The following is an 18799-nucleotide window of genomic DNA, read 5'->3' on the forward strand; positions in this document are numbered from 1 at the left end:
AGTGAAGAAAGTCACTCCTCTGGGGCAGAGCTCTCTCTGCCTGGGTGGGGTGATTTTCCCTTGGTTGGAGCTGAGCCCAGCAGGTCAGGTTAGGTTCCTGTGACCTAGTGAATGGCTCCTATTGTTTTCTTCCATGTCTTAAGTTGGAGCTAGCTGCTCAGCCAGGCCTTTGTCAGTATCAAAGATAGAGTACTTCTCTGGTAGTGGGGGAGGGGCTACCTTCCCACCACTGCTCTGTGAGAAGGGGTAAGGATGTCTTGAGGGTACTCACGCAAGCCTCTTGGTTTCTAGGCCGTCCCTGGTCTGCATTCAGTAGGATGATTTCTGCTCCTGGTCAGTTCTTGGCTGGCACTGAGTAGAATCCTCTCACACACCATGTCTGGCGCCTTTGTCCCAGGCTTTCTGTTGATATGGCAGCCGCCGCCACCACAGACACCAGTAAATGCTCAGATCTGTCTCCTTGACCAAGCTGCCTGGATTTTTCCTTTCTGGCCAAACATTCTGTACTGTGATGGCACACTTAGTGTGATTCTCTAGCCTAGAACTGTTCACTGGAACACTAAAACTGCTTTCTATGTGAGAGCTTGTTAGCCTCCAGCTTCTCCTCCACTGTCTTCTTCCAGACTCCCCCCAAAATGTACTCTTTAACTTATGTAACGGTAACCTCTCTGTACATCATATTCGTAACAATAAAAAATGCATGGGTGTGAAAAAGAAAAGGAAAGAATTCCATTTTGAAATTTCAAATACTGCATAGGTTTTTGGAATTCAGGTATTTGAAATGCAAGAATATGAAGTCCAGGTAGAAGACATATTCTTGGGTGTTACTGGTAAATAACATTTAAAGTCGTCAAGATGTAAGCATTATTAGAGAAGAGGACTAAAACTGAGTCCTGAAGGACTCCAAAATTGAGAAATCTGGAGATACGATTTAGCCAGATGAGCCATTAATAAACCAAAACTCTGAAAGTCTGCTGACCTGGAACCCAAAATAAGAACACAATCCAAGAAGGGAGTAATCAGTTGTGTGCAAAGCTGCTGAAGGATCTGGTGAGATGAGGACTGACTCATAGAGTGTATCAGAGAGGCCATCATCAAAGTTCTTGACAAGAGCAGTTAGGGTGGAGCTGTGGAAATAAGAACCACTCAAAATGAGTCCTAAAGGAAATAGGAAAAAAATGACTTGAGGAAAACTGACCTGGACACTTATTGCAATGTATCTTGCTATTATGGTATCTTTTGTTAAAAAAAAAAAAAAAGTTTGAATCTACTCCTAACATAGCCTGCTAGAGAAATGCTCCTAGGGAGAGGTGAGGTGATTATGTAGGTGAAAGAAGAAATGCAAGAAGGAAGTTGGAGAATGAGAGAAAGACAGGCCCCAGAGCCAAATGGCCAAACATCCTTGGGTGGAAAGGAAACTGAGTATGTGGCTGCAGATTTAGGATAGGATTGCTAGTTCCAATGGGGAGATGAATAACATGTACTTCTAATGGCTTTCACTGTGCAATCTGCAGTCAAGTTATCAGCTGAGAGTAAGAAAAGGTGACAAATAAAGTTTAAGAAAGTACGGGACAGCCTTCAGAGAATGAATTGTCAAAGACAGCAATGGATTGTCTACTGAATTTTCTAGAGCCAACACTATTCCACAGAAATATAATGCAAGTCACTCATGGAATTTCTTGTTTCCCAATATCCCCATTGAAGATAAAAAGATCTGTATAATTAATGTCAAAAGACTTTTTTTATTTATGTCAACTTATTCAAGATGTTGCTTTAAATATTACAAATACTGAGGTCTTTTAAGTTATTTTATTCATTTAGTACTTGGTTTGCAAAAACTGAGTTTGTGTTGCACTTTCAGTACATCAGTTCAGACAAGCCATATTTCAAGTGCTTAAAAACCTTACTGTAGCTACTGTATTGGGTCTAGGAAATTGGGTAGTGTTAATAAAGAATACTAAGGGCCCTTGTGCAAATAGAAAAGGGAATTGTTGGCATGCACAAGCAAAAGTTTATTCCAGTTGGACATAAGACAAAAATACACAGGAGTCAGAATCAGATAGGAGGTTAAAACAATGGTAGGGGCAATGAAAATTCAAGTAGGGTCAAAGAACATCCAAAAATTTAGACTCTATACAACATAAAAAGAGATCCAGAAAAACATCTGCCTTCAGCAAGCTGATCTTGACAGCAGTTAAGATAATAACCATCCTATGATGATTGTATGTGATAAAGCACCAAATGTTCACTGTGCAAATTAGAACTCATTTCCAGCCGGGATGACCCATCAGGTCACAGAGAGAGTAGACAGTAAATCAGATCTTAAAGGATGAGTATGACTTTAATTTATCTACGGAAACAATGTGAAAACTATGGTACAAAATTAGAAAAAAGTACAAGCAAAAGCAGGGTAAGAGTAAAACAACTTCATAGTCATTAAGAGGTTTGTGAGTAGGATGCCTATAAATTATGGCAGGTCATTAAGGACGAATTTTGAGATAATTTCCTGAAGGTAGGGAGGTCTGATTGTAAAGTAAATTCATCTCCCCCAGAATATAATGAAATGGGAAAGTAAGTGCCAAAGACTCTTCCCAAGAAATAAACGCCTTTTTCCTGCCCCTCCCCCAAAGCTCTTCTGCCAACAAATTTTCATCTCACAGACACTCTCTTCTATGGAAATTATCCATTTTATATATATATATATATGTGTATGTATATATATATATATATTTAAACCTATTTATCTTTCATTCTCATATTCTGGAAGCAACTATTTGAAAACTACTAATATCACAATATGTGGGATTAAAAGCCCTTGGTTACTACTAGCACTTTTTAAAGATAGAAGATCTAGTCCCACCACATAAGCCCAGTTTATAATTCTTTTAGAGAATAAGATGCTCACAGAAATTTAATCTCCCGCTTCCTGCCACCCTAATTATGATATTGGTTCTAATATATAATACATTAGAAATATGTTGTGTATATATTAATATGGGTCATTGCTGCTTGAACTGAAACACATGCTCACTCAGCATGCCTATTCAACTAGCACTCTACCAGTTGAGCTATGTGCCTCCAGCCCTGCTTTTCAATTATTATTTTTGGAAACAGTGTCTCTTGGACTTTTCTGGTTGTGTTGCCTTCAAACTGTGATCCTTCAGGATCAAGCCTCCTGAGTAGCTAGGTTTACAGGCATAAGCCACCAACACCTGGCTCTATTATAAACTTTTAAGGGAGAAGTAACCTTCCACTTTATTTTGGTTCTCAAAACAATCTTATGGAACAATAGGAAGTAGCTTTTCCTAAAAATGTGTAGATCACTGTTGAAAATAGCAATAAAAATAAAATTGTCCTTTCCCAGTTCTAAGAATCTAAAATGTTCAAGAAAATGTGGCAGTATAGCCACCCACAGCTTTTTGTCATCACCTTTTGCTACTTCAATTGGAATATTTAGAAACATAAGAAGAGCTAGAACATTCCACATGAGACTTTAATAATACTGTGCTTTGTATTTACATATCACATAGCCTTGGTATTTTATAGCTCATTATCATTTTAAATTTATAAATATATGAAAGCACAATTTAGAAGCAATGCTTCTGTTCAGCAGTAAATTTATTACTGCCAAGATTGGATCTCATAATTACTGACACATGATCCTACAACCAGAAATCATTTTCATAGCCTAGAGTGTCCAACAAATAAAACATGTCAATTATCAGATGTCTCATTTACTCAAATCATTTAAAAGAACTCTGGAGGCTTCAACCATACAAATAACCAGATTAAATTTTACAGCCTACATTAGTATGAATGTAGATGAAGGCATCATTCAATTAAAACCAATACTATGAATTAATAAGTATGTACATATATGATCCAATCAGTTCCATGAAATGGACTATATTTCAATCAAAATGCCAGCAAACAGAGGTCAACATACATAAAAATGTGAACTACAGCTTTAAAATGTTTTCACTAGCATGCTATAGTTCTGGAGGCTACAAGTGTCACTGTTTGGACTGCTACCTGTGCTCTAAACATCTCCTTTTGGAGAATAAAAACATCCATTGTCTGCCAATTCCATTAGGAAGGTAGGGTATCCAGTTCGTTTAGCAGTACCAGGGGTCACTTTAATCCTGATGTCTTTCACATTCATGTGTCTGGGAGATTTTGTAAGATCTGTCTCAAGGAAGCACAGGCGACCACATGGGCATCGGAAGGGAGATTCGCAAGCGACTGAATCAGCTTCTTGACTATGGTCTTCAAACACTGGTGGGCAGCGTTCAAGTCTCTGTCAAACTGCTGCCCTTCTATTTGTAGAGCCAAATGACTGCAGATGTTTCTAAATTCAACACTATCCTGAAATGAAGGGCAAACAGAAACAAAAAATTAGATAAATGACTGAAACATTTGTTGTGTTTTGCTTACCCAGATTCCAGATTTTTCTTTTTCTTTTTCTTCAGAAAATTACCCTTCTCTATCCTCACTCAGCCTACACAGTTTTAACCATAGCAGACCCTACTTACACCTCTAGGGATCAGGTCCTCCTTTCCCCTCCCAGCCAAGTGGTTGGTCAGTGATGGAGAGGTGACAGAAGCCACATGCCACAGCCCCACATTTGCTAGACTGGCAAAGAGAAGAAGCCCTCTTTCACTGAGGATGTTGGATAACATCTTGCCACCAGAAAGAGAGAATGCAAATAAGGATGAAACTAACTAGAAGAAGAAGCTAGAGGTTAAGAGACAGACATTAATTACCTTTCCTAAGCATGAAAATCTACCTACACTTTAGCGATAAACCTCATGGTTTTTCCATTCTCTGAGTTAATATATATCTCTTTTTTAGTTTAAGTTCAAGAGAAGTTGAGTTTCTGTTACTTGTTTCTAAGAACTGTGATAAACGCACAAATACCCCCTGCTATTAATATTCCAGCCTCCTGGCATTCCAGATTTTCATACAGAATTTCTTATTTAAAGGACATGGTCTCAAAAAAATCCCAATACAAATCTAGAAAGAATAGCATCTGGGTACTTTCAGAGAATGAAGCAATTTAGATAATTCAATAGACTTGTTAATCTTCAAATGGGTCAGACTTTAAAATCCCTTGCAAAAATTGGTACACGGAAATCATTCTACATTAGAGAATATCCGATCATTTTAAATACAGAACAAAGATTTTGGCTTCTGGCAACATAGAATATTTAACTTCCTCAAAAGTCCTTGCTACTGAATTTTAAACAAAAAGAGAATGAACATTTTTTTCTGAGATCACAGGAGAGGAAGAGAAATCTTCTGAGGTTCAGAAAAAATGGGAAGATTATTTTAATTGCCTACCAGTTCCATAAAGAAAAAGAAGTGAATTCCTTTGTGCAGGTTTGGTTTTGGGTTTGGGATGGAAAATAAAGTTGTCCCTGAGGATGTGCACTCTGAGCTTGTACTACACAGTAATTCAAGTTTCAGATCTTTCTCTAGACTCTAGTCATGTTTTGGGAATAGTCACGCTAAGATATTAGCTTAGCAACTGGAGCTAGGATGAACCATCCCAATACATGGAAAAGCAAATGAAAATCTGTTCTAGGGGGAACATGGCCAAAACCCATGCCCTGCAATAGTGTTCTCACAAGCTTAGTCAAAGATGAACTCAAAGGATGAAACTTAAAGCATGATCAATCATGAGAAGACAATGCAAGGTCAAAGGGATTTAATTTTAAGAATTTCTGATTAAAAACTGTCAATTAAGTTTAAAATGATTGGTGGCATCAAAGAAGACATTTCTTTAAGTTGTAAGGGAACAAAAAGGTTGTTAAAAATCCAGACATTACTTTTAGAAATCTCAACAAATGCAAAACTCAATATACAACCACTTAAGAAAATGTATTTGGAGTAAAGGTTAATAAATTTGGATGACAAATATGAGAAAATTATACATAATGCAAGACAAAAAGTTAAAGGCCTGGAGATTATGAATGGGAGGTTAAGCAACACAGATAACAAGATGAGGAAGTCTAACAAATACATTTCCAGGAAAGACCAGAAAGAGGATGGGGAAAAGTGAATGTTCCAAAAAAATAATAGACATACAGAATTGATCCAAAACAAAAATCCTTAGACTCAGGAAGTAAGATGAGCTTTATGCAGAATAAGCTAAATGGATCCAAATGAAAACTCAATGAAGCCAAGTTACTCTTAAAAGCAACCAGGAAATAAAAGACAAGATAGGTTTCAAGAATGACAAGACAGAGAGCCAACTTCTCACCACACCAATTGAAGATAATACAAGGTATCTTCAAACTCATTTTGTTTATAAAGCAACTAAACTAGGATTTAAAACTCGGAGTAAAACAATATAATTTTTCTTTTTTATTAGCAAAGGTTGCTTAATTAAATCTCTTTATTATCTTTAAGTAGTTGTACAAAGGAGTTGCTATTTAACAAAACAATTTATGAAAACATGCATTGTATTCATAATCTCTCTTTAAAGAAGAGTTTATAACCAATGGACAATCAACTTTAGGTCTTTCTAAAGACAATTTCAAAAAAAAGAAATGCAACTTAGAAGGGAAGAATGATATGCAAAAAAGAAAAAAGAAAAATGTGTGTATATTTAACAATACCAAACAATGGCTCAGGATCAAGGGAGAGCCAGGTGGTGAGACAGGAAAAACATGGCATAGTCTAGTATTTCCAGGCATTGTAATTGTTCTGTGTTGTTTTCTGTTTAAAACATTCTTAGCCAGGTACTTGTGGCTCATACCTGTCAGGCTAACTATATGAGAAGGTAGGATAGAGAGGATCAAGTTTCCAGGCAAGCTCAGGCAGAAAACAGTTCGTGAAACTCCATCTCAACAGAAGCTAAGAATCTAACTGTGTACACCTGTCATCCAGCTATGATGAGAAGCCTAAAACTGGTAGATTGTCATCTAGGTTTGTGCTTGGGGAGGCAGTAAGACCCTATCTCAAAAATAATCAGGAGGCTAAGAAGGTGGCTTAGTGGTAGAGCACTTGCCTTGCATGCCTGAGGCCCTGGGTTCAATTCCTCAGCACCACATAAGCAAAAAGCAAAAAAGCCAGAAGTGGCGCTGTGGCTCAAGTGGTAGAGTGCTAGCCTTGAGCTGAAGAGCTGAGGGACAGCATCCAGGCCCAGAGTTCAGGCCCCATGACCGGACCCCCCCCCAAAAAAAAATCAGGAACAAATAAGGCTGGAGGCATGGCTTATCATCAAAGCACTTGCCTAGCAAGTGTGTCACTTTAAAAAAAACCTCCGGTGTCACTTAACAAAAAAAAAAAAAAAAAAGGAAGAAAAGAAAAACAGCATTCTTATTTCCTTACATTTATGTATTCCTCATTTCTGTTCAAAAGGTATCAGGGGGCTCCTTAGACAATCTTTCCCATTGTTTATAGGTGACCTCCATTGCTGAAGCATATTGGTTGGAAATAGAAGGGAAAAAAATTGGGAAAAAAACATCACCCTGAACCACTTTTACCCAAATCCACATCAAGAGAAATTGTCTGCTTGTTTTATAGAAGGACTTCAACTCTTAAGTACAAAGTGGAAAGATCAAAGAAAACACATTCAGGGAAATTCAAAATAGAAAGAACCACTGAAACGTGTGCTGACGTGTGCCTAATAGTCAGTCTGCAAAGGCCTTTATCACCCAACAAAGATTAAAATGCCTTTAAAAATACATTCAGGAGCCTAAAATCTGAAGTCAATTTCACATTTACTGTAAAGAATCAAAGAAGGCATCATTTGGGGAAATTACACATATAATAAAACTCGACTGCTGGGCTGTACTGGTCCCTGAGGTCCTGGGCAAACTTCAGATCTCTGGCGAGCTCTGCAAAGTCTCTTTATTTTACTATTCTAGTACAGTATTTCCTTTTAATCCTTTCTCAAATATATTAACAGTCAAAGAAAACAAATTAATAGCAATGGACTTTCCATGGGACTCTTAAGCCAAAGGAGGGAAGAAATAAAGCCAGTGATTGCTTCTCTTCCTTTCTAAAATATCTGAAGGCCAACTAGGAATCCACAGTCATTATCTCCAACCAAACCTCTACTTGCTTCTGCTGCAATGGTGGGGGTCAGAAATCATAGGATCAAAGCAGCAGCCTCTTAAATGGCTCCTGGCTTTCAGTAGAATCTCACACGATCAATACTGGTGATGATTTCAGTTATGATGCTTCCATTCAATGACAGAACATATTTTCCCAGTGACTGTTATTTACGAAGTCCTAGATGCTTCCAGAAATGATGTAATATCCTACACAGTATTTTGAGTCCTTTGCCAGAATTAGAACTGTATGTCTGGGCAATCTAAAGCAGGTTTTGGAGCCTTTAAAGCTTTGTGTAATTCCCGACTGTGGATATGAAATGTATTGATTGCTAAAGGAGTCCAAATTGACGGCTGGCATTTACCTTTTAAAGTGAGTATGAGATGTGCTCCTACACCTTGCCTTATCAACTGGGATAATGGGCTCAGCCTATTTAACTCAATGAATTAATTAAATATACATCACACATGTACCAAACTACATGATTGACTACATTGAAGAAAAAAAAGCAATGATATATGGGACCTGATATCTACAGTTTATAACACAGTAAACAGAATTTATTTAAATGTCTCATGCTAAATCACAAATCTTGTATACCCTCATCTAAGCTCAGCACAGGTTCCCTATGAAGCTCATTCTGATGTGTCAGTCCTTTCTATAATGTGCTATATAGGTTTCTCTCAAAATTCACTTGAATACCCTAAAGAAATACAATGTGCTTAGAAGGCAATTTTTACATTTTTTTCCTATTTTTAGATGAAATCTGTTCTTTGGTAGGCAGAAAAACAGCCTCCCAAAGATGACCACCTTAATTCCAAGAATCTCTGAATTTGTTACCGTACATAGCAAACACACACACACACACACACACACACACACACACACACACACACATTAGTTGGGATGGGCAGCCCTCAGAGCAGCCACAAAGAGTTCATTCCTTCAAGAACAAGGTACCTGCCTGGTATACCCTTTCAATTCTTGGACAAGCCTTTTTTGTTTTGGTTTTTTTTGCGGGGGGAGGGAGGGTTCCGGTCGTTGGGCCTGAACCCTGGGCCTGGGCGCTGTCCCTCAGCTCTTCAGCTCAAGGCTAGCGCTCTATCACTTGAGCCACAGCGCCACTTCCAGCTTTTTTCTTTTTGCTTATGTGGTGCTGAGGAATCGAACCCAGGGCCTCATGCATGCAAGACAAGCACTCTACCACTGAGCACCTTCCTAGCCCCATCTTGGAAAAGCCTTTTTATCTATGGAGAACTCAGTTTTTGCATCTGTGAAACATAACCAAGAACTGCCACATGGAAAGACTGCAAAAGTGACATTAGCTCATGGATAAGAAAAAGTTCTTTATACAGATAATTCACTCCACTGATCTCAGATTATGAACCAAATACTCTGTCACATTTGGAGCTCAGAAAGAGGGAGATGAAGGGGGGAAAAAGAAAGAAGGAAAGGGAAAGAAGATATACTCTGTAAAAACTAAGACTCTAACATATATATATATATATATATATATATAATATGTATACTAGAATCTAACATATGTATATAAGAATCTAATATATATATATGAAATATATCCGATTATTTGTTAGTGTTATCACACTGAATAAGACTGAAGTTTATAAAGAGTGGCTAAAGCCCAAAGATAATATTCCTGGCCTTTGAAGAAGGGAATCGAGGGCTGGCTGATGCTTCAGAGAGGTAGTGAAGACAAGACTACAGTAGATTTTGTAGATAGCGTGTGTTGGGGAAAGTAATATTTGACCCACAAGAAAAAGAGATAGCCCCTGTATTGAGAATGAATAAAACACACAAATCTGGAGTCAAGAAGAGATTTGAACTGATGGAGAGGGAATCAATCAAAACCAACAACCCCCCCCAAAACACAGTTTTGTGTTTCGAACCAGGATATGAGATTATGTGGAAAGTCCTGAATGCCAGGGTGAAGGCCCAGGACACTTCCAACCATGAGTAACATGGCAAACCAGCATTAAAGGCACTGGCCTGTGAGTCTAAGAGTACCTAGTAGGAGTTAGACTGCAAGCAAGGCTCCTCATACACCTTTCTCAGTCAGTACCCATAACAATTCACAAGAGACATGGAAACAGGGAACGGTGGCCCTCAGTTGGATAGTGAGAATCAGAGCTGAAACGACCTCTCTTCCAGTACTTGATTGTTCAGCTAAAGCCTGCCTCTATACCCTGTTTGGGTCAGGTACTATGCTATCTCCCAAGAGTCTGCTCACCATCCAAAGTGGGGACAAGACCAGCACACAGGATGAAGAGGCTCTGGGGAGCAATTAAGGGAAGCAGGAAGCTAGCTTTAAGGAGAACCTTAACATTGCCCCCAGGCAATCATTGCCTGTTTTCTTCTTTAACCATCATCACTGTTCTTCTTGAGTGTTATGAGCATTGTAAAGCTCAAATTGGTCATGATTGCATCCACACTGAAGACAGGTGCGTTGGTCTGCCACCCCAGCATAATCCACAGGCCTAGGCCACTTAAAAGTGTTTTAAAGTATGGAACTTTCCACACCCAATTTAAAGCCATTGCCTAGCTCCCTGGGGGGGGGGGGGGGGGAATGGGGAGGGGACTCCATTTTGGCTCTATTCTCTCCTAATCAGGGCTAGGAAGGTCTTAGGAAAACTGCTACCTCTGTACTTTTACACATTATGAATTGTTATTAGAAACATTTATGTCCGCAATCTTTAAACAATATTTTTAAGAAACATTAAAAAGATCTGAAAAAGTTCTTTGCACCTGCGATGTCCAGAAAAGGGAGGGAAACTTAAGAGCCCTTTTAGCTTCTTACTGAAAATAAACACCCCCATCAGATATGAAGGTTTAGGACAAAAGGAAGCTGGCAGCAGGAGCTGATTTCAAAGCCTGATTTTTGAAAGTACGAATGGATAATAAAGTCATAAATACAGCATGACTTCACAGGCTCTAAAATGCAGATGGTATTTAAACAACCCTCAAGGTGGTGTTTTTACTCCTTTGTCTCACTTTCAAAATCACCTCTAGATCTACATAAACCATAAATCAGCTCATACTCACTTAACCACTAGCTGGCTTTAAGGAAAGTTTGCTCTTTTCAAACCAGTCACATCAAGAATCACATCTTTCAAGTTTGCTCTTTTCAAACCAGTCACATCAAGAATCATCTTTCACAATGATTTCACAAGCCTATTTCTTCTTACATTTTCTTCTCCCTAGAAGTGAATATAGATAGGAAGGAAAAGGAGGAGGGAGGGCAGAAGAGAGGGAATAGAGAGGGGGGAATGAGAAAAAAAAGAGAGAAGAAAGGAAGGAAAGAAACTGGGGAAGAGAGGACTTTGAGAGATTGAGGAAGAGGAAGGAGAGAGAAAAAGAAAGGAGAAGAGAGGGAGGAGGGGGAAAAGAGAAGGAGGGAGATAGGAAGGAAGGGAAGTAGAAAGAACAGAAAGAAGGGAGGATGGGAAGAGAGGGCAGAAAGCTTTTCTCCAGTTTTTTAAGATGAGGTCTGACCTTGAACTTCCACCTGTCCAGCACACAGCTTTCTACCTCAGCAGCTCAGTGTGAGGCCCAACAAAGAAACATGAACCCTGTTCACAGATTTTAGTATCCTCCACATTGTGTCCTTAAAATGGGTGTGATGATTTAGAGGGATGTTGTGAACAAAATACTCTCATGAACTAGCAATTGTCCCAGCGTCTTCTGGTCTTGCCACATCTGGCTTTGAACTAGGAATTTACAGACCCCAGAGCAATTACCCATTACCTGAGCTCAAGGGCAGACTAGAATAGATACGGAACTGTGTATTAATAAAACACCCAATGAAGAACCAAAGTATGTGCCAGTCACCATAAAAAGTCTATCGTCCACAGGAAATTAAACATTTTTACTTGTGGTAGACCCAGTGGAAATGCTCACAAATAACTAAGGCTCCTTAGGCTTTTGCTTGGGGTATGGCACTATTTTCAGCCGAAAAGTTCCGTGAAAAGCACTTTTGTGATGAGTACAAACATTTGATTCAGGGATGTTCACAAGGCAAGCCCCAAAATGGTCAAATAAAACACTGAAGCATTTTCTCCAAGCTGGCAGACATAAGTCATTTTGTCTTAGAGCCTTTTTGAAATTACTCTCCAAATTTTTATTCCAGAAAGCCATCATGTCTTGATGTGTATGTCATTTACCTTATAGAATATCATAAAGTTATAAATAAGCTACTTCTACAGCAGTCACCACTACATCCATGGATACTGGGGGGAGGGGGGAGAGAGACAGAGACGACAATGGAAGTGAAGTTCTATGATGTGTCACTGAACCCTGGAGGTACAACTTTGTCCCAAATAACAAGCAACCCCCAGATATGGCTACTGTATAAGACATCCACAAGCATCTGTCTCTTTAATGGTGTGGAACAAGTTTTATAGGCCCAATTTCCAAATTTAAACAATCTGACTTCACTAACTAATGCTGGGGGGAGAGGGGAGAAGGGAAGCACTGGTCCTCAATGTCATCCCATGAACAGCCTAATACAATATTCACAACTACAGCTTGCAAACAGCATTAGCTGTGAGGTCAAAGCCAATCATTTCATGGCCACTGCTCTTGGTCTGTAGAATGAACAAACCAGAAAGGCCTACTGAACATGATGGAATAATTGGTAACAGGATAAACTAATTGCAATGAATGAGCTCACAGGCAAGTTTCATCAATAATAGAAAGTTCTTCTGCCTCCAAAAGTTGGCATTAGCCATAGACTTGCCGCTAACTTGCTGAAAAACAGAATTCTTGGAAACTCTTCAGTATTTAGAGTTCTCAAAGAAAGACAAAACTTGATCAGAGTAACTTCCTAATTGGCTTGGCTAATGGCCCTGATATGAACGGATCATTTTTAATAGTTCAAAAGTGGTACATGGGCTTCTTCCTGGACACTTCTGTATACCCTTTGGGGTCACAAATGGCTCAGGCATTCCTCTCACTTGCATTAGGAATTTATAAGTGATTTTTCTGAGCTTACCTGGTGCCTTTTGTCATCATGGTTGGTGCTCTTCATAGGAAACACATAGATCACCCAAGATTATACACTCACCCTCCCCACTCCCACCCACCAAATTCAGATGTTGAAGTTATAACTCCCAATGTGACTGTATCAAGGGTCAGAGACTTTAGACTAGTAATCAACAAGAAAAGAGGTTATAAACTGTAAGAGATTGGAGGTGTGGCTCAGTACAACGAATACATGCTAAAAACAAGCCAATAAGAATTTGTGAGGCATTAACCTATCAATAATAATAATATTGGGGCTGGGAAGGTGGCTCAGTTGTAGAGTGCTTGCCTTGCATGCATGAAGTCCTGGGTTCAGTTCCTCAGCACCACGTAAGCAGAAAAAGCTGAAGTGGTACTTGGCTCAAGTGGTAGAGCGCTATCCTTGAGCTGAAGAGCTGAGGGACAGAGCCCAGGCCCAAAGTTCAGGCCCCACGACTGACAATAATAATAATAATATTAATATTAATGATGACAATAGCATAAATATCTGAAGACTAACTGCAGAAAGCAACTGACTGAAACTTTTTGTGTAGTATCTCAGGGTCAGATAATCACTATGCTACCTTACAGAACAGAAGACTGAGGCACTGGAAGGTTCAGTTACTTCAAGGAGGGGAGGAGAGGGAAGGACACAGAGTAGTAGATTTGAAATGCATCATGGGAGTAGATTGCTCTGCTGTGCTGTCTTCACTTTAGGGTCCCTAATGCCTGCCATCTGGGCCCTGGTTTTAGTCTCTCCCCTGCCCTTTATGACAAATAATACAGCCAAAGAGATCCAATGTTGGGGCAGTTTCTAAACATTTCTAAGTGATATCCAAGTGTTATTTCCATGAGCAAAATCCCTCCTGAAACCATGCTGTTGTAGAAAACCAATCTGCACATTCTTAACGTAAAAGTAGATAAAACACCCTTCCAAATCATTTGAATCAACACTAGCACTAATGAAGCCAAGCTTGCATAGCCAGCCCCTTGGAAAGACAGAACGCTGTCCCCTGAAGTCTAATTAATCTAGAAGCCAAATGGAGATACCACCCTTTCTCCAAACCGCAAGCCAACCAAAATTCCTAGACACTGGCTGTTCCTACTCCTCTTCCTTTCAAAAGCACTGGCTGTGTCCTCAGGTGCCCTGAAATGCATGGCTCTCCTGCAGGTAACCAGACTCCAGCAGTAGAAATGCTAGAGATCTCTGCATCTTTCTAATCAGCACTCTGGACACTTTTAGAATGTGGCAGCAACACATCTAGGAGTTTATAAAGTTTTCTAGAGACAAGAAAAGACTGTGACTCAAGAGGCTAGGGAGGCAAAGGATGATTTATGCTTGCTAGTGGATTAAGAGGCAAAAGGCAGGGAGGAGGCAGTAGAAAATACAGTGACATGCACTTATCCAATGTTAAGCCATTTTCTGTAGTCCAATAATATTAAGTGGAGAATTCCAGAAATATTAAATGGAGAACTCTATCCAAAAGTTTTTCATTGTTAACAATTCTGGTATAGTGTAATGAAGTTCTGAGCACTATCTTACCCTACTCTGCCCAAAATATATATTATCCCTTGGTCCAGTGCTCCATGCTGTATCCAGTACCCACCCATTAGTTGTATAGTGACCCCCTTGGCTTTCAGATGGGCTGTCACTGTGAGACACACCGTGCACACAAACACCGTTATGTAGCACGCTATGCTATTATCCACTTCATTTTGTCATGTGAGTATTCTATCATCTTACATCATCACAAGACAGGGGCATATAACACAGTAAACTATTTTAAGAAAAAGAAAGTTCACTCTCACATAATTTTTATTACAATCATTATTGCAATCATGCCGTTATCTCTCCCTATGCCTAATTCATAAATTAAACTTTATCACAAATGCCCCAAGTTCAAGTAACAACACTAGCACATGCACACACACACACACACACACACACACACACACACACACACTACACGAAATGAAATTAGGATGTAACTTCCAATTAATAATGTATCATATTTAATTGACAAGATTTTAAATTTTCTTGGTACTAAAAATCTTCATATACTGGGTGAAATGCTGCTCAGTTTTTTCATTTCCTCAACTGCAGGTAGTTTTAACTTCCCACTCCACCCTCATCCTTGTTTGGCAGTGTCTTGGAGATATTTTGGCTGTATCAACTTGGGGTGTAGGGAGCACACTGGTTGCATGCAGTGGTCAGAGGTCAGGGATGCTGAACAATACACAGGACAACCCCTAAGCATGAAAATTACCCAACCCTAAATGTCAGTGGAGCTAAAGTAGAAAAATCCTGGTAGAAAGAAACAACACATACTCGGTTTTATAACAGGCAGCATTGTGTCTCATTTGAAATAAGTCTTTTACAGTACGTAGCACAAATTTATATAGAGCAATTGTACCCCAAATATTGGCTGATATAGCAAGAATAGCTACTCTTGAGCAGAGCCCCAAGCCTTCCTCCACACCTCTCCCTGACTTCTTTCTCTAGACTCCCAACTCAAGGGGCAGTGCACGGGATCAAACTTGAAAGACAGAAGGTCTCAAAGAGATTGTGGGTTTAATCCTAGTATGTTAAAAAAAAATAATAATCCTAGTATGTTAGTGAATGGCAAAGGCAGGACTGGAATCCAGACCCCATGCAGCTCTGTTCCCCAGCTAACAACAGTTCCCTGCCTTATGAGGAATCTGTTCTTCAAGGAAGGGCTGGGTGTCTTGGCAGGAGCTCCTCTTTAAGATTCATGCTTTAACTGGGCCTCACCAGCTCTCACCCCACCTTATGAGAATCTCTGAGCCCTGTCAGAAAGTGGGTTTATGCAAAAATAATTATGATTTTTGGGTGTGACAGAACTCTAAATAAAAGTAGCTGTATTCATCATATAAAATGCAGAAGGGTACTTAAGGCTCCGAAGGAGGGGTTATTAGTTTGGATGGGAGGGCAGGGGTGCTGCCCTCCCTCCCTGTGGAAAGGGACTTGCATTTAGCAAGAAGCAGGAAGGGAGGGGGGAGAGATAAGAGGAAGGGAGGGGGAGAGGAGGGGAAGGGGAGAGAGGGGGGAAGGGGGAGGAGAGCGGATGGGGAGAGAGAGGGAGGGGGGAGATATTTGGACAAGGTCTCCCGAGTATTACCTGTTCAGGCTGACTGTAGGTGAACCTCCAGCTCCCTGCTCCAGCTACCCTGCCCCCAGAGTGTCACTCCCCGCCCTCTCTCCCTTCTCTCTAGGAGCTGGACCACCTAGAGCAGCCCCAGGGCCCCCCCCCTCCCCGCGGTCCCGCCCGATCTCCACTCCCAAGGACCGCCCCCCCCCCCCCACCTTACGCTCCCGCAGAGATGGAAGGCCAGGCCGGATTCACCTTCAGGTGGATGGGGAAGGACCGTTCCTGCTGCAGGGGCTCCAGCAGCGTCTGCTCCACGCTGACCAGCTCCGAGGTGGAGTCCACCACGCGGGCCAGCGCGCTGCGCATCGCCATCCGCGCCAGCGTGCAGGGCCTGCGGGCCTGGGGGAAGGGCAGCAGCTCCCCGCCTCCCTCGGCGCCCCGCACCACCTCCACCTCCGGAGTGCTCGCCGGCACCCCGGCGCCCCCATTCCTGGTTCTCCAGCTCCTGCACTCCTCCGAGCGCCCAGGCCCCAGCCGGGCCCGTATGGAGCCTGGGCGATGGGCCGGGGTGGCGGGCACGTGGTCCGGGCCGCGCGAGCTCCCGGGGGCACCAGGACCCTCCCCCCAGCCCCACTCCTGCTGCAGCAGCTGCAGGGTCTGCAAAGCCACCATTTGGTGGCTGATGGAGGCCACTAAGGGCGCAGGGCTGGCCATCGCCTCCGTTGGCTCTGCGCGCTCGGCAGGCAGGTGGAGCCGGAGCCGGGAGGCGGGGGGTGCGGGTGGAATTTAGGGTCGCCGGGGTCACATTTCCTAAACCTCAGCTCCCAGGCCTGGGCTCCTCTCAGCTTGGGTGGCCGGCTCCCCGAGCCCGGCCCGCAGGTGGTGCCCCCTCGCTAGCCCCGATAGGTTTGTTTCTGACCCTGGGCGGGTCCGCTGCGCCTGGTGCTCTTGAGTGTGAGCCAAAGGCTGAGCTCCGATCCTGCTTCTTCCACCCCCGCCCCACTCCCTGGGCTTTGATGGACCAGGTTCTGCTCGGCGCTGAGGCATCCGCCAGCAGATTCCCCGCCCATCCCACCCCCCTTCGCCTTGTTCCCAGGCTCGCCAAGGACCCACTTAGGCCTGGGGTGAGGAACGAAAGTGAGAAAGACCCCCCCCCCCCAGGAAAACTCTCAGAAAGAAGTGGCTGGCTGGCTTTGTCATACCAAAGGCAGAAGGGCTTTCCGAAAGTTCCCAACGTTTAGGAGCATTTTCACAACACTTTACTTAAGAGTAATCCTCAAGGCTTCAGGTCCATCGTCCATCGGAACAAGAGAAATGGACCTAGGAGATCTCACCGCCCTGCTCCTCTTGGCTTCGCGTCAGGCAAGATGGGCACAGTTGACAGCCTGGTGGCATCCTAAATGTCACAGAGGTACAGCAGGCTCCGCCTTCCCCCAAGGCCTCACGGCCTCAGTAGGTCTGCTTTCTTTCTGGAAGGGAAAACCATTTAGCAAGGTTCTTGCTAGATTCTTTTATGAGTCATGAACCTGGGGGCAGCTGTACAAATAGTTGCTGTTTTTAATTAAACCCAACTTGTCTGCTTCCTTAAATTAGGAAAAAGGCCTGGCAATAAATGTTATGCTTTAGAGATGGTTAAGCATAGGTGTATAATCACACTTTCAAAAAGAAGGGTCAGATACAGTTGTTCACTTCTGTAAGCCCACGTTTTGGGGGAGGGAAAGGTAAGAAGATCTGGATAGAAACTGACCAGGGCAAAAAAAAAAAAAAAATGTAGGGGAGAGGCAAAGGTTCCACTAGAAAAATAAGAACTTTTTTTAAAAGTCTGGGGCATAATTCAAGTGGTCGATAGTGCTTAGCTAGCAAATGAGGCCCTGAGTTCAACATCCCAATATGTGTAGCACACGCTACACATATCCATTTGTGAGAAATAGTATGGAAAGCTGCCTGGGATGGTAATCTCTTCTGCTTTCTTCCTGTAAGGAGAACCATGTGGACAACCATCACAACTCAGCAAACCAGCCAGCGTGAAAGGGCCAGGGCACAAACCCAGGACAGCCATAAAAGCAGACTGGGAAGCTGGGTTTCATTCTTCCATTAGAGATGAGAACCCTGCGGTGTCAGATATGGGACTAGAAAGTTGATGGGTGAAGTTGTGGGCGTAGCACAGGTTCTTTATTGATGGTTTCTTTCACTCTAGAAGACTCTGACCCCAGAGAATCCTCCCCATCCTCCCGCAGAGGTTCCTTCTCATTCTCTGTGTTTTCTTCCCTTATGAAAACAAATCAGGATGCCAAGGTAAAGAAAACCTTTCTTAAGCAAAAACTATTATGTTCGCACTAATTATAGCTGAGTAAAAAATGAATCTGTTCATTGACAGAGGAAATTGCTTTGGAGGGAAGTAAATAGTTCAATGTTGATTAGATTCTCTTGTCGTACCATTACTAAAGTTCATAATAATAAAAAAAAAATACAACGATCTTGCCTTTCTTATTTATTTGCTCTTTTAAATCCTCAAATGTTGAAGTACATTAGATTCAGCAGAGACTGAGAATGGAACAAACTAACCCCTAATTTTCCCAGAGCAGGTCAGATCTCTAGGGCTGCTCCTCTTT

The 18799-nt window shown here is 41.7% G+C and overlaps 1 protein-coding gene across 1 annotated transcript; it reads right to left on the reverse strand.

Moving 5' to 3' along the window:
• Window positions 1-4158: 4158 nt before the first annotated feature.
• On the reverse strand, window positions 4159-16901 carry Dleu7 (deleted in lymphocytic leukemia 7). Its single transcript, XM_042685844.1, has 2 exons — window positions 16443-16901; window positions 4159-4365 (listed from the first exon to the last, which is right to left on the reverse strand). Exons 1-2 carry the CDS (start codon window positions 16899-16901, stop codon window positions 4159-4161), a joined length of 666 nt encoding a protein of 221 aa, XP_042541778.1.
• Window positions 16902-18799: the final 1898 nt, after the last annotated feature.

Source organism: Dipodomys spectabilis, unplaced genomic scaffold (assembly GCF_019054845.1).
Source record: "Dipodomys spectabilis isolate Male_0828 unplaced genomic scaffold, ASM1905484v1 ptg000095l, whole genome shotgun sequence".
NCBI lineage: Eukaryota > Metazoa > Chordata > Mammalia > Rodentia > Heteromyidae > Dipodomys > Dipodomys spectabilis.